At 37.6% G+C, this 27,808-nt stretch overlaps 1 protein-coding gene across 1 annotated transcript in view; it reads left to right on the forward strand.

Annotated features, from left to right (window-relative positions):
- CDK5RAP2 (CDK5 regulatory subunit associated protein 2) overlaps positions 1-27,808 on the forward strand; it is an 82,234-nt gene that overhangs the window by 39,630 nt on the left and 14,796 nt on the right. The window contains exons 18-29 of the mRNA XM_026860684.1: positions 2,498-2,593; positions 3,307-3,354; positions 3,979-4,166; positions 7,544-8,009; positions 11,138-11,405; positions 12,845-12,961; positions 15,122-15,722; positions 17,726-17,958; positions 20,657-20,705; positions 21,475-21,659; positions 22,787-22,912; positions 27,218-27,334. Of these exons, the coding sequence (XP_026716485.1) occupies positions 2,498-2,593; positions 3,307-3,354; positions 3,979-4,166; positions 7,544-8,009; positions 11,138-11,405; positions 12,845-12,961; positions 15,122-15,722; positions 17,726-17,958; positions 20,657-20,705; positions 21,475-21,659; positions 22,787-22,912; positions 27,218-27,334 (2,494 nt within the window). The remainder of the gene's footprint in view (positions 1-2,497; positions 2,594-3,306; positions 3,355-3,978; positions 4,167-7,543; positions 8,010-11,137; positions 11,406-12,844; positions 12,962-15,121; positions 15,723-17,725; positions 17,959-20,656; positions 20,706-21,474; positions 21,660-22,786; positions 22,913-27,217; positions 27,335-27,808) is intronic.

Consider the following 27,808-nt stretch of genomic DNA (forward strand, 5'->3'; position numbering starts at 1 on the left):
GTTTTCAGTCTCCAAGGAAATACTTTAAACAAGCAGCTTATTCTTGGTAGACTTTTTTTCTGGCCTTAAGACACTTACTTTCTTTTAATATTTTGTTGAACATTAGGTTGTATTCCTTGGAGCACAGAAAGTTTCTTTTCAGCCTCTCAGACATAGGGCCATAGAACCAGGCTCAAACTGCAGTCATTTGTTCTAATAGTGTGCTATAACCTCTTGGTCTTATGTAATAGTTTCATTCTAAGAATCATCACTTATTAAACCAAACAGTAGCCTGGGAAAAGCTAAATACTGAAAAATGTTGAGTCATGAAAGGTATTTGCATTCAGTGGATAACTTATATGTGCAAGTAAGTTTATTTTTAATACAGAAATGCAGGTTTTGCCCTGAATCTACACATGGAATATTAAACCTTAACAATTTTTTTATAATAGCTAGCATTATTGGACTTTTGGCATCCTAAGATTGCAACAATATGATCTTTTTATGATGCATGCTCTTGCTATATACCACAGTCCTCTGTGCCTTCCTCCGGTTTTCAGATTGTCTTTACTTTGTGTTATCCTAGAAAACCAAGTCTGAGTGAAAATACCAAAATAATTCAAATATGACTTGGAAGTTAGTTTTCAATAGAGATTTCTAAGAGTAAAAGGCAAATATATTAATATGCTGCACCATCCGGTTTCTGCCTTTTAAAATTCATACTTAAAATCATTAGAGTTGCTTATACTGCTAGGGATTGGAAGATAAAAAGGCTTTTCTCATTTATTTCATATACATATATGCATACATTCTGTGCATACTCAATTTTAAAAAATCAGGCCTCACACATACATTCAATTTCCAGGGTTCTTGGGAAGCAAAAATAACACTCGTTGCAGAATCCTGTTTGTCTGCGATTGGATGGACATGCTGTGAGCCAGGACTTTCCAGCATGCAATACTGGGGAAAGCAGGTTTCTCTTTTCATGCCATACATTTCAGCACTGTGCTGTGTATCCATTGAAGCTATAAATATGACAGCCATGACCCCTAGACTCCAGTTCCTTTCCTTCCAGTCTGTCTTCTGAGTCTCTGTACCTATAATCTCAATTTTTGGTAATTAAGCTGAAGATTCTGCTTTTCTTGTCTTAAGGTAATTTTTCTTTAGCCCAAGTGACACCAAAATATGATTGTTATACACAGCAGAGCTACATTATTGCCAAAAGGCTTTAAGACTAAAATTTTTTACCCAAAGCAGTTTGAATCCTGTGTCTCAGGGCTGCATCTTACCTATGGTTTAGGCATATTAGGCATAGCATTGTTGATATTTACCTTTGCTTTTGCATTTTTCTACTATTTAATGAAATTTTAGCAGCAAAGATCTTAAATAACTTTCATTTTCTATTAGATTGGGAAATGTTGCTATAAACCAAGATGATATAAATGTCCAATCTGGTCTTATCACAGGGGAGTGATGGCACGTGGTAACTGCAGGTCACTTGTGGTGGATCCCAAAGTGGGATGAAAGACTGTCCTGGTACTCATGTTGTTGTCTGACAGGCTGTACCACAGTGTGGCTACTGAATATAATCATTCTTTGTAAATAAGAGGTTTTCTTATGATAATTATTAAACCAGCATAGGCAAGGCTAAATTCTGTCCTTACCTCCAGAGAAAACTAAGTAAAGGAAGTGAGTTCTCAATAAAGTGAAAATATTTTCTGTGAACCATGTATAAATGCAGCTTGCTCACTAGTGGTCTTTGCTGCTGTTGAGAGAGAAGCAATGTGTGTGTCTCATCCCTTGCTTGCAGATTTGTTGCTGGGATGTAACATCGAACAAACCAAAGGGATTCTGGTCTCACTGTCAGTAATGCTGATGTCAGGAACTTGTGTTCTGCTACTAATAAAAGCTGAGTCTTCCTCCCCCTCCTCATTGCTCAGGAAATATTAGTGATGGGAGATGGATCGGGTTCTGTGCAAAACAGGGAGAAAAAAATTATTTGGCACCATTTGCTACAAAATGGCAAAGTTAGGCAAGACACAGCAGATTGTATCCTTCAGTGTTGCAGTTACAAATCTTGTTAGTGTATAGCTTTGTTTTAAAAGTGTCTCTCTCTTGGATGCTGGGGAAGAGTCTAAGTTGTGTTGCAAATGAAAATAAATTCTGGGAACTGGAAAATAAAATAGGTGCAATGAGAACGTGACTGAAGATATAGAGGTTCTTTGCCAGAAGAGGTTGAGTGATTTTTATATGTTTTGTAAATTCTGAGGAGAAAGGGTTAAATAAAAATGAAGAAATGTAGCAGGTAAATTTCCACTGTATTTAATATGAGTAATTTATGGGTTTTATAGTAATTTTCTTTGGTTTTATTGAAGAAATCTAATTCAGTGTTTGTTACTTTGTATTACAGGCTTTTTTTATTTTTCTTTTAAGACATGTCACTGACTTTTTTATGCATGTTTCATATCACAGTATTTTTTTTGTGCTACATTTTCACATCATTCCATACTTTGTGTAGTGTCTTGAAATAACAGAGGAGCCTGAGATGCAGACTGAAGATGGTGACAATGACAGGAAGATGCAGAACAGTCAATTTTCTGAGAGGGTCAGTCAGGTAGGACTCCAATCTGGGTACATGCTGTTACAGTACTCTTTTCTCTGCATGCCCTTGAAGATTCTTATTTTCTTAGAACACAAAGTCTTTTGCAAACAAAGCATACTTTTCTTGGTATCTGATTTTGCTTTCAACTAATTGTTATCCTAAAGAGTTTCTGAAAGCTTTTTCCTGTGTTTTTCTGCTGCTAGGGTTTTGCAGTCAAGATAGATTTCGTTCTGGTCCTTGTTTTCTCTTGTTTGAGTACTTATGATCTTCCTTAATGGGGATGACAGAAAATCCCTTGGAACTGTTTCTTTACATACACACTCACTGATCTTCAGCCTCCATTGCAGTCAGGCCTGAGTACAAATTGTGTAAGATTCACTTGCTGCTATGACTGAAGAAGAAAATACTGTAGATCTTCTTCAGGATTGAAATATTTCATAGCTTGGCAACTTGTTGACTGCATTTTCGTATATACAGGAATCTGCTGTCCTTACTCCATCATTCAAAAGCAATGCAATATATAAAGCATCATGGAATCATAAAATAATTCAGGTTGCAAGGGATCTTAGAGGCTTGTGGGGTACAGATAAAGCTGAACCCTTCTGGTTTAAAAATTATAACATGATAAAATATGACAGAAAAGGGGAATTTTGGTTAGTAATGTTGAAAAATAATGATCTTCTGTTCTTTGAAATTCATAATTTCTGTGTTGCTCTGTTTACTAGGTATGCCTTCAAGTATCTTTGGATTTTCCTTGTGAGGTGGATAAGCAGGTAGGTGTTGTATTGTAAAGGTTCTTTTGACTCAAACATCTTAATCTCTCATTGCTGATATCTACTGATGGAAATCGTATTGAAATGGGCACAGTCAGAATTCTCATGTCAGAAGACTCTCACTGATTTGAATGGGGGTTAAATTACTGGAGAGTTTCCATGTAGAAATTTCCTAAGGCACATCTGCAGTGTTACATAGAAAAAGTTGGCAGTTTGTAAATACTTCAAGTTGTATCCTGTCCTGGCCATCAGGGCTTACATCTGGAGATCCCAGGACAGAATTTGTACTGTAAAGGCAGATGATTCAAAGGTGAACTAATAAAAAGTTAGCTGTAATCTTCAGGCAACATTCCAGAAGTTTCATACCTCTTCACAGATAAAGACCTTCAGGGAAATCTACTTACTTCTTACTAAACAACTGATCACTATGAATTAATCATATGAAATAGATGTTAATTAGTTTTTCTATTAATAAAAAGTAAGTGAAATATCTGTGGATGCTTCTTAATGTAGATAAAGAGCATCAGGAATTACTCAACCAGATTACAAAAAGATTATGTTGCTGAATTTAATAGAACATTACATACCTGTGTAATAAGGAAAATGTTTGCAATTTTTTAACAGATAACTCCATCAGGCTATTCAGAGAGCTTCTGCAAAGATAGACATTACAGGAGTCCAAATAACCCTCAGTTCGAACATGATACAACTGGCAAACAGTTTGGCAGAATAGGAATGGGTGAACATGAAACAGAAGAGAAGTTACTCACATCTCTTTTAAGAGAAAATAGAACATCTGTACTGGAATCTACGTAAGTATGAGGGATATGTACTGCTTTTGACAGTGTTTCTATTTGAGAAGAGAATAAAGTGATTTTGCTAAAGTGAATTTAGATAATGGCACTGTCTAATTTACCTGAGAGATTGGCAAGGCGCCTTCAGAGCCATTTTAGTCTATCATGCAATTAAGTAATTAGGAAACATACTATCAGTAGAAATCCTTATGAAAAACCCATTACAAGACAAAAAACTCTCCAAAGTTACTGCTAGATGGAGCTTTACTGTAGGGACTGATTGTTTTCACGATGGGAACTAGCAGTGTAAAGGGCTTAGATGATAATAGGTGGTACTTTTTAAAAAAAAAAATATCTGAGAACACAAGCCAGTGAAAGGTGGTATGATGGAGGGGATGATACTGTACTTCTGTAAAAATTGTATGTGTAAGGAACTGAGGATGGAGGAATTGGAGTTACAATGACTGTTTTACAGGGTTAATTTTTAATGGACATTACTGTATGTTCTGTGGCCTTTGCTATTTCATCTGAACTGCTTGGACAGAGGTTTGCTTTCTGTCAGCAGTTTAAGGAGTCTGGGCCCATGTCCTGCAGTTGACAAATTGGTTATTCCAGTGTAACCACTTGTAGGACTGTGCTGAGATGAACCATGTTGTAAGTGCTTAGCTCACTTTTCATACAGGAGAAAATACTTGTGTAACTAAATCCATATAAGCCCTAGTTGTAACCAGTGATTTTCAAGTGTGTGTGTGTGTGTGTGTGTGTGTGTGTGTGAGGGATTCATCTGCTCGGTCTTTCTGGTGGGGTGGCCGGTAGCAGACCCCCACTATAATGTCTCCTGTCCCTGCCCTCCCTTTAATCCTGACCCATAAGCTCTTGGTCGGCTCCTCATTCATCCCCTGGCAGAGCTCTGGGCACTCCAGCTGCTCATAGAGGGTGACCCCACCTCCTCATCTCCCCTGCCTGTCCTTCCTAAAGAGCCTGTATCCTTCCATTCCAACACTCCAGTCATAGGAGCCATCTCACCACATTGTCATGATGCCAGTAAGGTCACAGCCCTGCAGGTGTTTGCACATCTCTAACTCCTTGTGTTTATTGTCCATGCTATGTGCGTTTGTATAGAGGCATTTAAATTGGACCCTGTGAAGCTGACTGAGGGGCCGAAATTCCTTTCTGCTGCTCTTCAGTGCCTCTCCTGCTGCCCTGTGATCCCTCTCCAAGCTCTGGGGATCTATTGCTGGCACTGGCATCAAGCTGGTAGGAGTGGGATGGAGTGAGGTTCCCCTCCCCTGGCAACTTTAGTTTAAAGCCCTCTTCACCAGCTGTGCAGGCTGTGGCAGAAGATGCTCTTCCCCTTCTCTGACAGATGGACCCATCAGCCCCCAGCAGACCAGGTTTCCCAAAGTGAGTCCTGTGGTAGCAGTAGCTGAACCCCTGGCTGAGGCATTGGTCCTGTGACCAGTTGTTGATTTGCCAGATTCAACTGGTCTTTTCAAACCCCTTCCCTTTGACCGGGAGGATTGTTGAAAAAACTACCTGCACTCCAGAGTCCCACATGGCTGCTCCCAGGGCTCTGTTGCCCCTCCTGAACTCTTCAGGCTGCTCCTGGCTGGATCACTGGTGCCCACATGAAACAACAGCAGTGGATGACAGTCAGTGGGCTGTACGAGGCTCGACAGCCTCTCCGTGACAGCCCTGACAGGAGCCCCTGGTAAGCAGCACACCTCTTCAGAGAGCACATTAGCTGGCAGATGGTGCCTTTGCACCCCTCAGAAGAGGGTCGCCCACGACTATCACCCGTTGCCTTTCCCTAGTTGCTCTGGTTGATGGGGCAGGTCTTTCCTCTTCCATCCGCAGAGCAGTGAAGTGATTCTGCCAGGTCACCTCAGGCGTTGGGGGAAGTCTCTTCCTCCTGCAGCTCCTTGCCATTGCAGCTTCCATTCCTCTGCATTATTGCCCCCCCTCCCTTCCCTGTGTGCCAGTGGGGGAGTGTTGGATGTGTGGCCATGGGCCCACTGCAGACCACACTTGGAACAGCCATCTGACTCCTCCTCAGCCTCCCTGATGCTATCTATGCACCTCTCATCACCTCTTCCAGCTCAGCCACCTGCTGCAGGAGAGTTCTCCTTTTCCTTTCCTAGTTCTCTCTGCACTTTAATGACCATATACAGTGTTACGTGACTTTTTTTCAGTGCCCAACAGTGTTCCTTCAGCGAGCCATAGTGGTTTCTGGAGAGTAATGGGAATGACCTTTCATATACATGATGCTCAGCAGTGCTGGTAGCAGAGTATCTTGTGGAGACACGAGTTAGTTCCTGTGTTCTGTGTTCAGCATGCACTGCACTTGACTTTACCCAAGCAATTCTATATTTTCACATTATTATTTAAAATTCTCCATAAGGCATAAATAGTCTTAGTTGTCAAAGCACTAGTTAATGGTAAATGAGGAGATAGTAATCTCTTTGAAGATTAATAGGTAGCATTGTTTTATTTAACATTTATAAGTCTGCTAATGAGTATTACTAGCACCATCATCTTTATTGCTATAGTGTGTAATCTTTTCTATGTTCAAGTATAAATGACCAGACTGACTGGTGATGAGCCTGTACGTTGCCTAACTGAATCCTCACTAATGACGTTAGATGCCAGAGAAAGACATAAAAAGCCTAGTTAGCATCTACCATTTCAAATGTTACCTACACAAATTAAGTTGTTTTAAATGATGGTTTACATGTTTAGTGGCACAAACAGCTCTCTGGTGGATGTATGAAATAATCTGTAGAATTTGAGGGCTTGCTTATGCTTTAAATGTCTCTTATTTGGCTTCATTTTCACCTAAAGCATTGCTTTCTGGACTGTTGTTTGTGGACCACTAGTTATCTGTGGGAGAGTTTGGTGGTCTGTAATGGGCTGTTTTGCAGGCTTTTGGCTGCTTTCTCAGTTTCCATCTTCCCAGTTACATTAGAAATACATGAAGGGATAGATTTTCAGAAAAACCTGACATCTAGAGTCTCCTGTGGTTTTGGTAGAATTTTATTTTTAAGGTAGTTAAATCAGAGAGTAAACTCTTGCATATCCATTCCTGTTTCTTATATTGCTTTGTTATGTAAGCAGTTGATTTAGTTACCAGAGGTTTAGTATCTGTTCATGAATGGGGAAAGGGGCAGTAGAATATATATGGTCATACATAGGAGAAAAGCAATTTATGGTACAACATGTTATGTGTGAAAAGGTTTCCTAAAACTGTTCGTTAGCAATTCATTAGTGAGTAAAACAGAATCTCCTGGGAATTCCAAATATGTTAAGATATTGCAAAAGTGTTTCTTAGCAGGTATTCTTGTTTGCTTAAATAAAAATAAAATTCATGCCTTTTCTTTCCTCCTTCCTGTATATAGCAGACAAGAACAAATGAAAATTGTAAATGAACTGTTAGATCATCTGAACACAACTGAGCAAGAATGTTCAAGTGAAGATATAGAGAAAAAGACTGAAAAAGATCTTAGGCAAATGATCTTTCAACTAAGAGATGAACTCAAACATTTCAAGCAGGTCAATAAATTCTTAAAGCAGCAAGTAGAATTGAAATCAACTTTCGATGGGAAAGAGAAGCTTTATCCAGATGCAATGCCACAGACTAATAAGGATATTGAGTTGCTGAAAGTGGAATTGAAAGATGCAGCTACACAAACAATGACTTTAGAGAGTAATGCCATGAGATTCAAACATGAAGGCAAAAAAGGAGCCTCAGAAGAAAAACCAGAATTTCCAAGATTAAATGCAGAACGAGAACATCAGCAAGAAAATGTGTATAAGAAGGGTGAACAGCATGAAAGGCTTTTTCTTACAAAGAGAACAAATGATGTAAGTTTATTTAAGATTCTCTTTTCGGTACTTGGGGAATAGATGTATAAAAGGAAAAAATATGTTTCATTTCTAATATTAAATCTCGTTTTTGTGTAATTTTTAAAATTAGAAAAAGAGATGTAAGCCAAATATATTTTAGATAATTGTTCTTAATGTTCCGAGCTTTTCATCACATACTTCAGTGTGCTTTAGAACATTAATTAATTGAATTTCAATCCTCACCGGGACCAGATACTAGTAAATATTGTAGTTTTTGGAAAAAGAGATAGTTTATAGCATAATGGTCTGACTTTGTACAACCTTATATCTCTGCATAGATGTTTGTAATGTGCAGAACAAGAGCATTCTGAACTGATAGCTTATTAAGTCTCAATGGCAAATGTGTTTTAGAAAATTGAAGACTTAACATAATGTCTGAGAGCATGCTGGTGAAGAGTTGGTGGTAGATTTCAACAAACTCAAATCTTAATTTTAGGCTTATCATTGTCTTGCTTTTAGAGAAGTATGACCAGTAGTACTCTGTAAAACTGTGGGGGCATTTCTTCATATTTATTTAGAACCTAAATGTAGAGACATAATTTGCTGGTGCCAGGTAAGTTTTTTGAAACCTTTTTTATGCAGGCAGTCTGTGATCCCAAAGAGGTGGGAAAACAGTGTCTCCTGAAGAGTTTATATGTATTGTTTCAGTAGCAGTTACAGAAGCGAAGCTGAGAACTCTTTGAAGATTTTAGCTCTTGCAGAGCAGATACAGGAGAGTAGTGCTTTTGATTTTGTGCACTGCTAATAGAGAACGGTGCAGCACCTTCTGCAAAGAATGGTTTCCATGACTTTAGTGATCAAGAGATTTCTGTGAACTAGCAATTGGGAACAATTTTCTTTTATTCTGCCTTGTTCTTGTTGGATTAATTTTTCTGAAGGAAGAGTCTTGTAAACCAAGAGATGTTGATAAGTCTTTGTTCTGTACAGGCATAAACAACTCAGTTCAGTTTGGGATTTTAAGGAAGAAGTTTTGGTATGCACGGTTGGTCCCTGGCAGTCACCCTAGAAAATTCATGCCAGTCTTAGCAATAGGTTATGATATCCCTGGAAAACCAAAACCTAAGTCACAAAAACTATGTCTTGTTTCACCAAACAATTTACATGTCATCAAAATCTATCAGAGTCTCTTCGGGTACATTCTTAGTCTTTTAAGCTTTTGTTATTGGCAATAAATTTTCTACTTAAAAAAATATGTTCGAGGAGGAAAGGATAATAATTAAAAAGTTCTTGATGTCTTGATAATGTTCTTAGTCTAGTAGGCACTTGGTCAGTCATGTTTGGCAGGCTGGCTGCTGTGGTAGGTGTTCCTGCATTTTTGGAATGGTTGAGACAAAGGAGAGGCTGTGCTTTCTCATCTGTTCGTGCTGGTGCTATCCAGGGCGGCTGACTCCAGGAGCACATGAAGAGATGAGGGCAGGTGGAAGTCAGGAGGAGTAAAGATGAGTAGTAGAGGGGGAAGGGGTTTGAGGACCTGGCTGGCCTATTAATGAAGATCTACTTGTGATGGCTTGCTTAAGAACTCTAATGATGTCTTTGAGTTGCTGGTCTTAATTCTCAGGAATGAAGGACAGTCTCTCTGAAGGCACGTAAAGGCCTGTCTGCCCTCCACAGGGGTTACCTAGAGTTCTTTCTGCAAATCTTTTTTTCTGGAGTTTCAGTGCACTGTTTTGATTCATCATTTTCCAGAGTCCTCTCTAGTTTAATCAGCTGCAACCTCAATGCAATCTCTGAGTCAATGACTTTAAAAGCTTTCTTGTTTGGACTAATGCTATCTTTTGCTTCTGAATGCCTTTTATAAATAATTTCATGTATCCAGCTGAACTGGACTTTGGATAATCTGGGTGATGTATATGTCTCTACAGCGGCCATGAGACAGGTGGAAATTGTTTGATGTTATTAGTGCAGTTTAGTAAAACTAGCAGGAAGTTCATTCCACCTGGATTTATTTTTCAGCCTCCAGATATTGTATTCATGTATGTACAAAAGGAATTGAGTATGTCATTAGGAAAATGGAACTTGCTTTTTATTATTTTACATTGTGTAAGGACTATAATTGCTAAGAAATGAATGTGGAAAGGTACTTCAGAATACATTGGGTGGTAAAAGAAATTACGGGACTTATGACACTGGTGGAGCAAATGAACAGCAAAAAAATAAACTAAATCTATCTGAACATGCCATTATTGATTTTTATTATTATTGCACACAATTCCATAACTCTCATCAACATATAGCATGTTCTTATCTTTTTGGAGAGAGCACTATTTTATGCTCTGTGGTTTAAACATGGAAACATTTATTTTATGCAGTCTTCAAAAGGTGAGAGGCTAAAATGTAGTAAGAAATTTAACTTCTCCCTACAACTCCAATGATGGAATGCCTGTTACAGTAGGAAATGGGAATCCTGCGGAAGCAATTTATAGAGTGTATGGGTGAAGAAGCTATTCTTGTTCATAAAAAATTTCTCTGTGGTAGCATAAATTTCCTCTGTGACTGATGCAAATCTATGTTGATTTTTTCAAAGGTATGAAAGAGGGCTGGTATGAAGTAGGGCCTGGTGGGTGGAGACAAAAAAGAGAGATGAAAAACATTGAGGAATTAGTGAAAAAGTAGGAAGATCCTCAATTTAAGGAAAGGATTTAAAGGAAACAGTTACTGGACTGTCAGAAATTATATAAATGAGGAGAGTGGGAAGTAGCAGTTAGAGAGGTCAGTTTGGTGAAAAGCTATTTTCCTAGGGCATACACAAACTCAGAGTTAACTAATACGCCTACTGACTAAAAGCCTTTGCTAATCAATGGTGAATTTGCTGTCTTGCTTCATGAAGTGGAAGCTGTTCACTGTGTGCCTGTGGATGCATAAGCAGCAGTTACAGGAAATTGAACCAGTGGGATAGGGTTTTTTTCCTCTCTGAATGTTTGCTTTTCATGTTGCAAGGGTATTGCAATCTTATTTTCAAAACTAATGTGACAGCTGACTGATCTTACAAGAAAATTTTTATTTTTCCTGGAATGTGCTTATACTTCTTTTACTTGACTGTTACGTGTGAGCCACCAACTCCCCGTTTTATTCCATGCCTCTTTCAGACTGATTCTGCTTACCTGCCCAAGAAGTCCCGTCTGCCTGTTCTCTTAAAATCATCCAGACCATTAGGAAACGTGTCTCTGAACTCCTGTATTCAGCAGTCAGATTCAAAACTACGGCGTTGTACCAGAGCACCTTCTGAAGGTCTGAAAGCATGTGAAATAGAAACCAAACAATTTCAGCCACACACAGATGGAGAGTTATTATTGACTGAGTCTGTAACTGAAAACCTTCAAGAAAAGCCTGTGCAGGAAAGCACATCAGTGAGAGGTAAATAAAGAGCAGACATAATGACTTGTAATACTGCTTGAAATAGTGGCTTCTTTTCTTGTAGTAGAAAGTAAAACCAGGTCATTTTTCCTTATGTACAATGCTGCTTAATCTTATGATTTTCTTGGGTAGGCAAATATGTCTAGGTCTTGAAAAACACCTTCTTTTTTTTCTTTTATCTTTGCTGCTAGAATGTAAACCAGCTTTATACAGAAGAGAAAGTGCTGTGTATACGTGGCATAAAGTATATAATAAATGACAGTTTCACAGGGTGCCCACACATGCAGACGTATATGTCGATGTTTGGGTAAATGAAAAATTTCCTTTATAGGATGCCAAGTCTAATGAAAACTGTCTGTAATGGGGACAGAGTATAAAAATACTGTATTTGCTAATGCTGCCTAAAAAAGTTTTTCCAATATTCAACTGATCAGTCAAGTCATCTGTGTCTGTTTCCAGTGTGGCTGGCTTAATATAAAATCAGTTGTTGACAAAGTATCTGGATCATCAAAGTATGACAAATTGTAAGGGAGACAACAATGGGTATTATATAAAGATTTGGAGTGGTAACAAAAAATAAAAATGCGCTTAGCGGTTAGATTAAAAACTGAGTAGAGATGTAAAGGATAGATGAGGGAGAGAGGAATATAAATACAAGAAATAAGATTCAATCAAGTAGCAAGTGAGCTACTGTCAAATGCAGAGGTTGCAGAGACTTAGTTAATGATAACATTATTGTGGTAAGAGACAGATATGGCACAACTTTATTGTATATACTTAAGCTGCTAGGACTACAGCAATTAATTTTGGTAGGTGCAGAATCCATGGAGAATTCTGAGAAGGGCAGTACTTTTGAATTGAATCCTGAAATGAATCAGAACCTATTAGGAATGCAGTCCTGTGATTTCCTTTCCACACTGATTTCTTTGCTCTGGATAGCAGTTGTACTGCACACTTAGTAATTCAGAGACTTGATGCAATGGGACGTGGCAAAGATTAGTTTATGATCAATACTCATATTGGAGAAACTTTTTAGTCTTTTCTCTAAGTTTAACATGAAACATTTATAAATGCACTAAAAAATGATTAACTGTTACATTGCAAAGGAGACTTGCAAATGTTTATCTTCATTTGTTGGTAGGAACCCTTTACAATTCACCTTCTTAGTAGTTATTTTTAAAATACCTGAATCAATTTTAAGGATATGTGCCAACAGTGTTCCATGTGACCAGTGATGTTTGTATTACATTTTCAGTAGCTGCTCTTCCTTAGATGATTTTTCCCATTCCAAATCGTTAGAGAACCAGGTTTGAGTTTGTGGGGTGGGGTTTTTTGTTTGGTTTTTTTTTGGTGGTGTGTGGGATTTTTTTTAAACTATTTGACAAATTTTTTTCAATCACTTACTGACTTCTGTTTTACCTTCCACCACTATTCTCTAGTTGACTCATTGCTTAGACTGGATAATGGTGAAATCCAGGTGGAGTTGCCAGATGTTGATCTGAGTACAGGAGGCAAGAATGAATATATGATGGACAAAAATCAGCAAAGCTATCAAGGTAGAGCATTTATATGGCATAGCATTAAAAAAAAGAAATTTTAGAACTCCAGTTTCTTCTGAATTGTGTGAAATTGTAAATTACTGCAAGCAATTGTCTCCCTTGCCATTATTTGTGGGTTTTAAATCTTGTTTTCTTTGATAGTATGGATTAATTGCTCTAAGAATCCAAGTTGGTCTTTTAAGGGTTATGCTTTCAGAAGGGCCACAGGGATTTATGAGTCTGGTTTCCAGTAAAAATAATGAGTTGTATGCCTAACTCTGATCTCTATTGCTAACGTCCTCACTTCTGAACTCTTCTCTGAATTAAATGTTTGTTACTTATTGCTTCTGCATCTAGTTATGAACTATTGAAATGAAGCAATTGAATGATAGAATTTTGCTTATCTGAATTATTTGAAGGCATTCAACTAGGTTGAAACCTAATGGAATCATTTAATGAAAATGTAAATAGGCTTAATACTGCATATTACGTGTTTCTGCATCACCCATTAGTCTTTTTCAGGAAGGCTTGAATAGCCTGGTGAACATGTTGTCTATATAGTACAGAGGATGTGGCAATTTTGTAATCCTTTGTCACATCATTAATTTTATTTGCATAAGTAGTTTCATTGAAGCTGGTCAGTTGGTTTGAGGGTCATGCTCTGTGTGTGCCCTTTGTGTGTGTGGACAGAGAGCTTGTTAGTTCCCTTTTAATTAAAGGGCGGCAGTGTTTCATTAAATACTATAACCAGTATTCTAATCGGAAATATTTATCCCCTGATATCTCTTTTTATTTCCTCTTTTTGTTATCTGGAATATTTGCATGAAATCAGGATTGCAGAGTTTGAGTTCATCTGGTATCTGGCTTTTTTCCATCTCAGTCCTCAACCTTCTCTGACATATGTGTTACTGCAGCAACCAACTCCTAGAGAAGGAGAAGCTAATAAACTTAAGTGTTGCATTCCCTTATTCAATGTGTCTACTTGTATTCATACACGGGCATTTTCTTGGAAATATTTGTCCTGTGGTTCTGTCACCTTTCGACTGACATATGTAATGGTGTGCAGCAATCTGTGTGCTGCAGAGAACATCATCTAGCTTTAATTTCAAATATGTTGATATCCCAGTATTATAGCTTCAATTTTCTTCCAAATTTTAGGTTATATTTGTTTTTATTTTCTTGTACTTGGGCTTGACTTGGGCTGTCATATACAGCTGCCCCCACCCGAGATTTTTGTACTAATTTAGGGCTTGAACCTGGGCATTCAGATTCTCCATGGAAACCAATTTGAAAGTATTAAGAGCTCTGCAAGATCAATGAATGACTCCCAAAAGGGAAGTTCTAATTCGTAGTAATCTTTTGCAGAACTAATAGAAGGGGAAAATTTAATTTACTGGTAACCTGAAAATAACCATTTTCCTAGATACTTGCACATACAGCCTTCAACATACACAGAACTATAAACATAGAATAGATGTAGGAATATAGAGTTTTTTATTGGTCAGATTCTGGGGTGATTGCATTACTTATGAATGGCAAAGTTAACTACAGGGTGTGATGTGCATGCCAAATAAGTGCCAGTAAAACCTTTAACACCGAACATTTTTATGGATTTTGTTTAGAACACATTTTAAAAAGAAGTTATTAAAGCCCCTTTTTCAAATTTTACTATTTTGTTGATAATCTTTTTAAAATTCCGCTGACTTTATGCTCCAATTGGTTTTGTATAGATTTTTGAAGTGAGAAGAAAAGGAATATTTAATTAGAAGTTTTAGAAAGAACCATTTAAAGTTATAGATTCTACTTTTAAATCTCAGTGCCTTATGTTTGAGGTTATCATCTGTGTGGCTAGAAAGGTCTGGGCTTCGTCAGTGTCTGATTCAGGACTGCATATAGCAAAAGTAATTTTCAATCATTTGGGAAAAGAAAGCGGGTGTATTTTGAGTATTGTTTATTTGAAAGGTGATAAGGGGCTTGAAATATTTGATGTGCAAGTTGAATTAATGGGTGAATTATAGAAAGAGGCCAAAAGTCCAAAACTAATACTCTGCGGTTCATAATTATTCTGCATTTTTATTCGGTTATTACAGAAGTAAATTAATTCATTCTAGTGCTGTTAAGAACAGAATGTCAGATAAAGAAATATTAACATTCACACGCAAGCCTCCTGTTTTTCAGAAATGCAAAATCATCATAAGATTAGCAACGTGAATATCCAGCATTCATTAAAAGAGATAAATGAAGAGTTTTATTCCATGGAACATGAGGACATTGACTCAGCCACTGCATATTCAGGTTCCAAGTGCCTGCGTTCTCTCAAATTGAGTGTAACAAGTACAGATGCACTTGATGACTGTGAAGTCATAGACGATAGAGAAGAATTGAAACAAAGAATTAAGAATCTGAAGTCTGAGCTTGAAAAGTACAAAATGTTCGTGTTTCATTTGCAGACCTCTGACCAGCTTTTATCAAGTGGTATTTCCAATATAGTTTTGAGTGACACAGCCTTGCCCATGGAAGGACGTGTTACACAAGTGCAAGATACATCTATGCAAGAAATCAAAACATTTTGTAGCGTCCATCAGCTGATGGATTACGAGATCCACACTGAAAATAGGAATTCAGAGTCTTCCAAAGCACCTGATACATGGACAGCACAAAACCTTAAGGAACTAATATCAGCAAATGAGGCAGAACTTGAAAAAGAACAAATTGCAAATATGCATCTTGATGAAGTGTATCATCTTCAGAACAAACTGAGAGAAACATCACCATCCAAGTGAGTAAAGCTAGTACTGATTCAGGTTCCTTTTTGTAAACAGCAATACAAAATAACATAGGAAGGTAATATGAAGATAATTTTATTCACATAGGAGCATATTGTTATAGTAAAGGCTAAATTTCACTAACATTAGCATAAAGCCACTGAAATGTTTAGTTAAAAGATGCCTTGAAGTACAAAACAGAATTTCTCTCAACAGAACTGCTCCTGATAAGCTTGTATCATCCTCGGTAACGGTTCTGTGTCAGGCACCTGTGTTTCTCACCACCCCTCAGGTCCACAACTCTTTGCTGCAAGACATCCAAGTCAGATCTCCTCAGGTTACTCTGTGAGATGAGCTGACCTCTGTAATCAAAGCATTACAGTTTTCATTACTCTGCGTTTTTTTCAGGTGACAAGTGTAAGAAAATGGTACATCCCTTTTAAGATAGAAATGTTTCTGTGGGCAATTGGCTGGCAGATTCATGCTAGCCCTTCTGTTTGTGTGACCCGACTTCATGTGTAAAATAAGAAGTTTATGCTCTAGTTATAACTTATTTTGCAGTTGAGTGCCATAATGCTTTCTTTTGAAGGATGTGAAAGTGGATATAGCTAGAAGTTAATGAAAGAAATTTTATAGCATAAGCTCATAAGATGAAAAATCATTTATGGGAGGCTGGCAAGTATCAGTCTTGGGTTTTGTATTGTAAGACTGGGGGCAGCATTTTGGATAGCATATATACAAATCACAGACACAGAATGGGGTCCCATAAGACCAAACCTGTTTTAAGCTCCCCTCCCCCTGCTATTTTTTTCCCCACTCTAATATTGTTATTGTCTTGAGGGCCTATAGAATGGCACAAGGAATAAGAAAATAAGTTATTCAGCCTCTTGGCTGCTTTTGGAATGCTTGGGTAGAAATAGTTCGAAGCACTGAGCAACCACCAACGTGGACTATTGTATATCTCTCGGTATTACTATCATAAAACACAATTGTGCTACATAGTAGATATAAATTTACATACCTTGGAAATATACCTCATCCATTTTACAAAGGAAGATCTAACTGTAAATTAAGGCATGAGACAGTATGGATCGCTGCAAAGTTTTTATGGCCTCTGTCTAGGACAACTACATGAGTCACAAGTGACAGACCCAAAACAGAGTTATGCATCTGTTCCTATACAAATGAAAATAAAAATTCTGTAACAACCCACACCATCATAGATTTTGTTTATGCCCTGTATTTTGTTTGATTCCCTGTATCTTTTCAGATCCTCTCCCTTTTCCTCTCCACTAGTGTTATGATTCTGTAGAAAGAAGTCTATCTGTGATACAGACAGTGGCAGTATAAAGGGAAAGTCTATATTTGCAAGTGCAGAATAAATTCAGTTGATCTGAGTTGAAATTTATATCCTGGCTTGTGGAGTGCAAGAATTTGGACACTGCAGTGTCAGTGGTCATGTCACTGGTAATAAACATGCAGAGACATGCAGAATTTTAAGACTGGGTGAAACCATCAGCTCAGAAAGTGCAATATTGTGCTCCTGGCAGGAAATACATAAAGTTTCAGAAGAAGGGACAGCTCACTCTGTTCTTCCATAGTGAGTAATAAAAAAAGCAAAAAAAACCACCCACCAACAAAAACCAACCAGTCAGGAAAAATATGTGTATTCTTAAAAATTCTTTTCACGTATTCACTCTTAAGTACTTTAATTTGGCACTTTTTCATGCCATCTGGGTTATTTCCAACTAGACAAACAAGTCATCACCTTAGTTTCTGCCTGCCTTATAAATGAAGCAGTTAAGTGAAGGATAATAACCCACAAGTTATGCCCATAAATACAAAACTCAACAGTTAGAGACAATACATTTCTCACTGAGGCTGTAAAAGCATTTTAAAAGAAAATTGAGTCACATAAAATTATAGCTTAGGAATATAAGTTTAATTCACTTTTTATTTATATTTAAATGTTATTTATGGTCAGAAAATTGCTTTAAAGATAATTTCATTTTCTCAGATATGATTCATTAGTTCATTCACAAGCTCGAGAACTGTCTGTTCAACGCCAACAAATGAAAGAGATCCACAGTGGTTGTGTTGCCTACCATCAACATCTGATGAGCCTTATTAAAGCTTTTGAGGAACTGCTTCAAGCCAGTGATGTAGATTATTATGTTGCTGAAGGCTTCCGTGAGCAACTGAATCAAAGTGTACTATTGTTTGAGAAGCTAGAAAGGAAATTCCTCTATGGTAAGTAGCAGTATTTTGGCCTATTGTCTGAGATACATTAGCGTTCTTGAAATTTGAAGGTTTGGGGTTTTTTCTTTTTAATGAAAAAGAAGCTTTACTTCCTCTTGATTGCTTTTAAATGATTTATAGGGACGTCTGTCTGAGAAGGTAAAACTTTAGTGCTCCAACAAGACTGGATTTTACTTTTTTAGCTGTCCTCTGTGTTGACACCTTCCATTTCGAGTTGTCTTAGCACATACATATTTTAACTGTTGAAGATATAGTGGCTGTAGTTTAGTAGAAGTTTAGTTACAAGTAGGCTTCAGGATTTTCTGTTGAGCCTAAGCACTGGATATCTCCATTGGAGGGTTCTCATGGGCACAGCTCACAGGTGTTTTTTAACACAATCTGTGTTTAACTAAAAGGAAAAAAATTACAGATTCCTGAAGCTTTTCCCCTAAAGCGCAGTTGATTGCAAGAAGGGTAAATGCAGTGCAGAGATCTGGACTGTGCTGTTAGAGTGAAAGAAGAAATGATCATCTAGTAGTCCATCTAGGCAATTTTCTGTGGCCAGTGCAAGGAGTCCTGCATTGGACAGTTGGAAGATAATGCCATGCTGATTTGCACATGGGTGATAGTTCTGTAGAAATAACACAAGTTAAATTGTATGCAGGTGTAAAATCATCTGTCACTGGATACATCAAGAAAAAGTGTCATAGGCTTTGTGGAGAAACCCACCCAAATGGTGCACATAGAAAATTAAAATGGGGGAGAAGAAAGGGAAGATCTATCAGTTTAAAATGCAGAGGAGAGTAATTCCTTTCAGAATTTTGAGTAGCTCATGAATTTGAGAGACTGGTGTTGCAAATCAGTGTGCATTTGATGGCTTCTGTAGGGCATAATAGTAGAACAAGAGCCTCCTGAGCAGGAGTCCTAGAAGTCAACCTGTTATCCTGGTGTTAGAGATAGCTGAGTGCTGGATGGAGTGTTACCCAGGAAAGGACACTGTAATGTGTACCAGTAAGCAAAACCCTTTTAATTATCAGTGAGAACTGACATATTGTCTGAAAAATGGGAGCTTACACATCTGAAAATGCTCTTGTCCTTTGACTTGTTTATCCCAGTTTCCCCACCTGTTGTTTGGCAAAGCATTAAGTTGGAAAGGCAAAGACTTAAACATCTTAAGAAGTAGGACCATATCAGATGTATATTCCTAACATTTCTCATTATTTTTCTTAAGAGACCTACATCTTGGTGCCAAATAGTCTAGCTAGTGCAGAAAAGAATGCTGTCTTTCATAATGGAGAGCTAAAATGTAACCATGTTTTGTAAAATGAGCATCAAAATCAACTTTTGTCACTTGAAGTAAGAGTATATCATGCATATTGCCTTCAGTCCATAGTTTGAAGAAAGCAGCAAAGTCATAGAAAAGGAATGCTAACATGAGTGAAATTCAGCCAGAAAGACTTTCCTGTCATTGCAATTGTTGCTCCTTCTGACCCAAACAACTAGCAATACTTCCACACGTCAGCTGCAAAACTGACATCTTCAGCAAAACACTTGAGATGGCCTAAAATAGGGACCCCAACAGGGCAAGACCCCGACGTCTTTCTGAAATTGGCTCTAGAAGATCACTTTGTTCAGAAACATTCAGGGCCCAGCCATACGATGAACTGTATTCTGCCTTTCATTAAAGATAGTGGCAGCATGTTGCAGTTTCGATTGCTCATATAAAGGAGTTGTATATGAGAAAAAGGTATTACGGCTAGTATGTCATACAGTGTAATAAAAGATTGAGTGTATTCAATGATTTCAGTGGCTACAGAGATTCCTTGCATTACAAATGAGAAGACTGTGTAGTGAATAAACATTAAATGCCTTTAAACCAACAGATGGTATCCTATATACTATGAAAAGTCACTGACAACCGAGACAATTCAATATATCTAACACAATGGTGTTGCATTGAATCACACATTAAAATAAAATGATGTTTGTAGGGTTATAAAGAACATCCAGCGTACTAAGATTTGACTGTAAAGAAGAAGCATAAACAACCGTCTGTCTCCACATTTCCATCCTGACCTTCAGTTCAATCCCCTGAAATTTCAGCTGTACAACTCTTGCCTGCCACTTTTGCTTAATTGCATAAAAATTTTAAAATATGGGGAGCCAAGGTGACACCATGAAACTCATATTTCTTTATTCAAATTAGTGTCTGAGTTCAGGTCTCTTGCACTGAATTGTATTTGTGCTCACATACTCTGCCACTGAGAATGCTGCAGGCAAAATCCTGTGTATGTCCCTTTATTCAGGATAACTGGTTAGCCTGACTCTGGGTGGACGAAATCCAAGTGTGATGGAATTGGTTTTATGTAATTTTTATTGAAGAAGTAATGGCATGTACCCCTAATTCTTTTGCCATATAGCACAGTATTTTACATCTGTATGCTAACTAAAACATCAAGGCTGTAAAATCTGGCACCTGTGGTACCTAGTAATTTTTCTGAACTCCAGAGAAATCTATTGCTTTGTTGCTGGGCTATAAATACTTTGGCTCGTGTACAGCATTTGACACTAACACACAGTATGTTGAGTATCTGTTGACTTCTCTGATTTCTCATTAATTTACCATTCTATATTTAAATAGTTTAAGATGAAGGGGAAAAAAATTCTAATTCTCAATATCTGTTTTTAATCAGATATTTCTGCTTTGCAGGAGAATCAATAGGTACAGAAGTTACTATTCTTTATGAATTGGCACAAAGGTAAGAGAGCGATTGGATGTTTATCAAACATAGGCTTGACAAGTTGATAAGGATACTCCATCTTTTCCCGTTCTACTTTTTGAGGGCTTTGCTTATGCTGTCTTTTTCATCAATATCCATTTTGTTAATAGAATATCCACAGAAAACACACTAAGGCTTTTTTCCCCACTTCCCATCAAACAGCTGAGACACTGAGAGGAAGCATCATGCTGCCAGGATTGTTCCTTTCATGAACAAACAAAATGTGTGCCATAGTACACTGTTGTGTATGTTTAGATATTACCCTAATTGCAGCTGGTAGGAGGGATAATCCACGACCTTTCTGTTTCTGCGACCTTGGGGCCTGGCTCAGGATCTCTGAATTACAGTGCGTGGAAGTTCATTCTCAAAACACCCTTATGCTGAAGGTGAAGAGAGCAGGTGTTGTTATGCTGCATATGTTGGTTTTATGCCAGCCTGGGATTCTTCTGTGCTACAGAAATCCTTAGCTGCCTGCTCAAGGCAGCTTGAGGTCCCCTTAATGTGAAGGTGACTGCCTGGCACTGGAATGTGAACACTAGGCTGGAGGTCCGTTGATCATTCCTGGTGACTTCAGTGAGGTCTGAATTTCAGTCTTGATATATACCGCTGATTCGTAGTGGTTTGTCATGTTCTGTCACATAAATTCACTTGTTTTACCTGTGTCCTGTAAATTTGACACCATGCTCTCTGTGCTTCCAAAGTAATAAAATAATTTTTATGTTTTAAAATGTTTTGTTTGGCACAAAAGGGATAATGAGAAGAACACCACAATGTACCAGCAACTGAAGGATGAATCACCTGTACCATCTGCTCTTCATAGCTTGTCTGACTTTGATTTGTCAGAAAAGTCGTCTCTTGCATCACCTGAGCACAGGCATGACCTAGAAGGACAGCACGGCACACTGGCGCTTCTGCCAAACAAGTTTCCCCCAGGTAATTTTTTTCCCACTGAAGATTCGCTAGATATTGGGAAAATGTGATACAAAAGACACAAGGGAACTAATTAAGAAATAATGAAGAATGTTTGTCTGCTTCAGCTTTCCAGTATCTTGCATAATCATTGCAATTTCGGTAATAAGGCATACAGAGATGACAACGATTTGAACTACCTCCCGTTTGAAACAAAATTAACTGTGTTATTTTGTGCCTTTGTTGTTTTAGACTATCATCTTTTACAGTACTCCAGACGGTCTTTAAATAGACAAGTTATAAGGGGAAAATAGACAGTTGTCAAGAGATTATTACATTGAAAAAGAGAGATTTTCTAATTTTATAAAAGCCAGTGTTGTGTTTCCTTGAGAATTGTAAGTGCTGCATAATTAATAAGTGGTGTCATGTTTGACCTGGATAGTTTCACTAAGCACAAGTGATGCTTGCAGTAGTTTGTTATAGGCAGCGATGAAAATTTAATAGCTGAGATAGCACGTACTGTTCAAGAGAAAAATATTGCAGGGTAAACCAGGAGTGTATGACATGGATAAACTGACAAATAAGATAGTGACAGTCAGAACAGATAAGTTCCTGAGTAAAGCTGAAACTTACAGCCAATGGAAGAAAAATTGTAGAATGGCAAAGCAAGAAGGAAAAGGTACGGTAATGAAACTTGATAGAACAAATTTATTATGGTATGCATTGTGTAAGTCAAAGTCAAATTTATGTCTGAGTTACTGTGGTAAGCTTCCTATTGTTATAAGGAAAAATGTATACTATTGGTGCGTTGAGCCTGAATGTGAAGCTGCATTGCAGAACTTTGGATTCATTTCCCAGTACGGGGAATGTTTTAACCAGATAAAATTGTTATCTACTACAGTTTTGTAGGAAGAAGAAATTTAAAGAGTCTTAAAACTGGACCATTGTTTAAGTTAAAATGTACTTTTCACTAAATGAACGTTTTGGGAACTATATGAAAAAAGACTGTTGTGGAGTCAGATATTTAATGTCTGCCATTTTGAACAGCTCTGTATAATTTTTTAGTATTAACACACATTAGATTTGACAGGAGAAGATAGTATAAAGGAATACAATCATTTAAATAAGAAGTGGTCTTTTGGTTTATTTAGAGTTATTAATGGAGCATCTGCAAGAAATTAGAATCCTGAGACAACGTTTAGAATACTCCATAAAAACTAATGAGAGATTGAGGAAGCAGCTTGAGAGACAAGTGACAGACAAGGAACTAGATCAAGGTAAAAATTTATTTCATGACAAATTAAATTCACCTTTCCTGCTTTAAAGCCTGAAGGATCAAATGCTGCTGGAGATGGTTTGTGTGCTTTTTTTTTGACTAAATCCCACCCATTTACAGCTGGAAAATGATGTGCCTTTCTCTGAGTATTGCTGCATCCTGAGCAGTATGTCCACGCTGCTTGTAGAGTGGCATAAATACAGTTCTAGTGTGCCTCTTCCTTTCTTTGAGTCCATTGCTTGAAGTGTACCAGTACCCATGCACAAATCTTTTATGGGGTACTGGTACACACAGCCTCAGACCTACAACTGCACATATTGCGAAGAGAGCAGGGCTACCAGGTAGTTTTAGGACATTTGGTGATGCTGTCGTCGAATTTCATACAAAGAACTGAAAGACCCTTCTAGTTCTGTTATTGGCAAACAGCCTGCTGCTTTTTTTTTTCTTTTTTAAAATTTCTTTTGTGCCTTTGGGATATCATTATTGTTGTAATGGTCTTGGATTTTAGGATGTCATCCTCTTAATTCTCTGTCATGTCCAGCCAAGGACAGTTGCAGAAGAGGAAGCCCATGTTATCAATGTAATTTCAGTGGGACCTGGGCCCGGTATGAATATAGGAGGAGGTGCTTTGTTCTAAATCACATTGCTGCTATTGATCCAAAGTAGGAATTTTATGGAATTAACTTTCCCATGCCTACTCTGTGTATGCCTGGAGTGGTCAGTACAGCACCACTGCTAACAGGACTATTGAGATGCCTTCTCTGAAATTTTCTGACTGCTTTAAAGCCAGCTTATGTTTATATACAGGGACAAAATATCTGTAAGACAGAGCCTAGGCCGCAGTGTTCAGCTTGTCATTTGAATGGATTGGTGTGATAAATGTGTTCTACACAAAATGACATCGTGAGTTTTTAATGAGAAATACCTGACAGAAACTGATGGAAATTTTAACATAGAGTTGGTTTTCATTCCAAACTCTAATAGAAAGCAGTGGGTGAAAAATACTAAAAATAGATATGCAGATTCAGAGTCACTGCTCTCTAGTGTTTAACCTCTTTGAAAGCCAAGCTCTGTGGTGCGTTCAAAACTTTGCACAAGGAGGTAGCCAGACTTTCATTAAGGATATTTTTGTAGCAGCTTTGAAGCACACCATACCCGGCATACTTTCCTACACTTTACTCTGTTCTTGCTCTCCTTCCCACATTTCCCCCCAAAGGACAGTTGATTAATATGCAATATTACTCAGACTGGAACCAGGCAATAAATACATACATGCTTTCCTTTTACTCAGTTTCACTAATATTGACATTAGATTCATTATGTTTTACATCATCCCCATGATCCATTTCTGTTGTTGTTTAAATGGAGACTACCTGCAAATGGCAGTTTGCTTTCAGGAATAATTTACAGTGATGGAAAGGTGTATAAAAAGCATCCATTTCATTCATGAAGTATTTACGCTGCTGGAAAGGCATACTGTTCTCGTGAAATAACCACACTGAAACACTTCCAACTCTTTTACAGCTTCATAAAGATTCTGGCAAGGGCATACATTAATGCAGTGAAAGTATATTTTCTTTATAAACTGTCTTATGCCTTCCATCTGTCTTCTTGTTGCCTTAGTGCATCTACCAATGCATGGAGGAGAAATTTGGAAAAGAAAGGAAAAAAGCAACTACCTGTTAGAGCAGCTCCTTATTATTACTATGTTCTTTCATGATTCCTGTTTCTCTGTTTTGAAGATCTCTTTCATGTTATCAAATGTGCATATTCTCTCTTCTAGTAATGATGCTACTTTTTTTCCCTAATAGATGGTCTTTTTTTGACTTTGAGTGTAAAAAGAAGTTCCTAAATGAAGCTGAAGTGGATTTTAGCTTTGGGAGACAATACTTCAAAACAGTTTTTTTCCTTAATATCCTTAGTTTGCTTTCCTTTAAAAAACAAAACCAAGTTGTAGCATATTTAATTGTTGATGAGCCTGTTAAATTCATGTGATATCAAGTTGTTTGTTCAACCAAAGTTAATGCATAAAATTATTCTTGTCTGATAAATATTACATGGAAATATATATACACATATGCCCACTATTTTTGCCATGCTATTTTTGATATTTAGATTCTCTAAGTATTTAAATGCCTTTGGGCTTCTAGTACTCTATAAATGACTCGAGTGCTGGTAATGACTACATCGTTACTATAGAGCTGAGGTTTGCAGTGCAAGTAGAACTAAAATAATTGCTTCGATCATTTCAAATGTTAGGCTTCAAAATAAAATCAAAGGTTTAATTTTGAGTTTCATGGTTTTCAAATGTTATTAACGGCAGTTAACATTAAGGGGGTTTTGTTTGCTTTTTTTAACCCATAAGTAACCGATGTATTTACTCAGACTTATCTTCAGCTCTAGTATGCCTTTATTTTGCTTTACCTGGGAATGAATATTTCCTTCCTCTGCTGTGATTTTCAATAGTGCCTATCTTTCAGTCAGTGTTTCCTTTGAAACCTTCAAGGTACGCTTCCTTAGCACTCGCTTTTTCAGCAGAAAACATAATGAAAACTCAAGTGTATTGCAATTGTAGGCCCTGATGCTTCACTTTACTCTGGTTAGATGGACCTTTGCATCTATGGAGAGTGTAATTGATGTCAGCAGGGCTCTGCACAGAAGTAGTAGTCTCAGTAGTGGGTCAAATTGCAGGATTGTGGCCTTATTACCACTGGCTCTACATTATCCCTTATTATGTAAGATAACTAATAGTTATGTTCTAAAGCCTTTCAGTAGAACTGTGATAGCATAACTTTTCAAATAGGATAAAGCTGGGTGATGGGCAATAAATTAAATTAGAATCAAGATGAGACCATCAAGCCTTGCCACTTCAAGTTGAATTGCTTTGTTAAAATCTGAAAGGAAAAAACCTTTTGAGTTCGCATAGCTACCTCAACTCTTTAACATATAGATAGTAAAATGCCATTAGTGCCAGGCTTCTAGAGCCTTTGAGTCTTTCAGTAACGACAAGAGGTGCATATCATGGCACACTACATCCCAGTTAGGTAGTGGGTAAAACCTTCAATTGGGATTACAATAAAATGAGATTACTCAGAGGAAGTGCAGCACGTCAAATTGAATTGAACTGCCAGAGCTGAAAGGCATACTCCTCATACATTCAGCTAATTTTTTTGCCAGCTGGTTATTTCTCTATTAACCAAATAGTTGACACTCATGTAGTTATCTCGAGCTTTAATGTGTAAGGCATACTGGGATGAGAAATACTTCTAACAGTAATGTTAATTCTGGTGGGTCCTGAAGTGTTTTACTGAATATAAGCAGGTTATAAAGGGCAATAACAATCACTTGACTTGCATTTCAGAGGCAGCCACCTTGAGAGGGGAATGTGGCGCTTTTCAGGCTGTACTGTAACATTACACATCGTTGTGGGATGAGTAGCATAAATACAGTACATTATGAGGATTACCTAGGCTGGAATTTGACTGACAGGATACACTCTTTAACACTTACATTCATAGGACTAGTGCAGTAAGATCTTCAGAGTAGGATTCATCACCCGTAAATTTCTAAAAGTTAGACGTCTAAGTCTGTGCCAGTTACCCAGAGCTCCTCATGGAGGCACTGGAGAGAAGAACATCTCTGCAGAGGACAGGGCATCTCGTCCACAGAGAGGGGTGTAGAGGATACGTTGGCTGAGTCTCTCTCAAGAGGTGCCCGTTTCTCCCCATGACCATTAATGGTTGATAACACTGGCTCAGGTATCTCAATTTTATACACAAGAATTTAAGAGGGATGAATCTTTGTCCCTGTGGTCATGGCATGGTAACAAATCTATTACCAGACTATTTATATTACTTCCTGCATTAACCACCATGGATTAATCGGTAGTATCTAATGATCCCCTGCAATGGTCTCATTAAATACAAGAGTATTCAGCAAGACTGAAATATATGATAAACCTTCCTACAGTTTAAATTATTTTCAAAGAACAGCAATGTCACAAAATACTCCTGCATTTTGTCCTGTTGGAATATTAGTCGATAGGTAAAGACTGCCAGGGATAATTTTGCAATTTTGGTAATGGTTGCCCAGCAATGAGAGGTACTTGTGATGCAGGGCTTCGGATTACTTGGCATTAACCTGAACTGCCTTTTAGTCTGTAGGGATAACCTTCAAAATATATAGGGGAGAAATATCTTTCATAACATGTTTTTCTGCAGTTTTTTAAATTGTTCTTGTCTGGAAAGTTTAATCTTTAATGACCTAGAGATGACTCATAAATCATCTTTTATGTATATATTTATAGGTTCTGCAAACATTTTTATCCATGGCTCAGAGCAGCATAATTCCCTGACTTCTGAAATACATTTCCTGAGGAAGCAAAATCAAGTTCTGAATGCAATGCTAGCAAAAGGATCCAGAGGTAAAAATGTAAAACTGTGCTTTACAGGAGTAGGCTGCAACTCATTCCAGATCAGAAAACAATAAAATGTTAACAGTCCATTCATTAAACTGACTTAACCATTCTTCGTATCCCTGAAATTCCATGCTCAACCGTAAGCATTCAAACTGGGGTTGACAATGATAAAGGAGTAGCAGTAATGCTCCTTCTTTCTGTTTATTTCTGGCATTTTCCATTTGATACTCACTTCTACTTCTCTATTCTTCTTTTTGCATTCCCTTCTTTTTATACATTCTTTTTCCTTCTTCCCCCTCTGTCTTTTATAAAAAAAAAAAAAAAAAAAAAAAAAAAAAGGCCATAGAATAGTATTCTTGCTGAAAATGAAACCATTCAGGACAGAAGAGTTGCAAAGAGAAGCAAACTAATTACACTTTTCGTTCTGAAGTCTGCTGCAGAGGTTTGAATGGACAGGCCAAATCATCTTCTTTTTGGAAA

Source organism: Athene cunicularia (genome assembly GCF_003259725.1).
Source record: "Athene cunicularia isolate RWA chromosome 17 unlocalized genomic scaffold, athCun1 chr17_part1, whole genome shotgun sequence".
Taxonomy (NCBI): domain Eukaryota; kingdom Metazoa; phylum Chordata; class Aves; order Strigiformes; family Strigidae; genus Athene; species Athene cunicularia.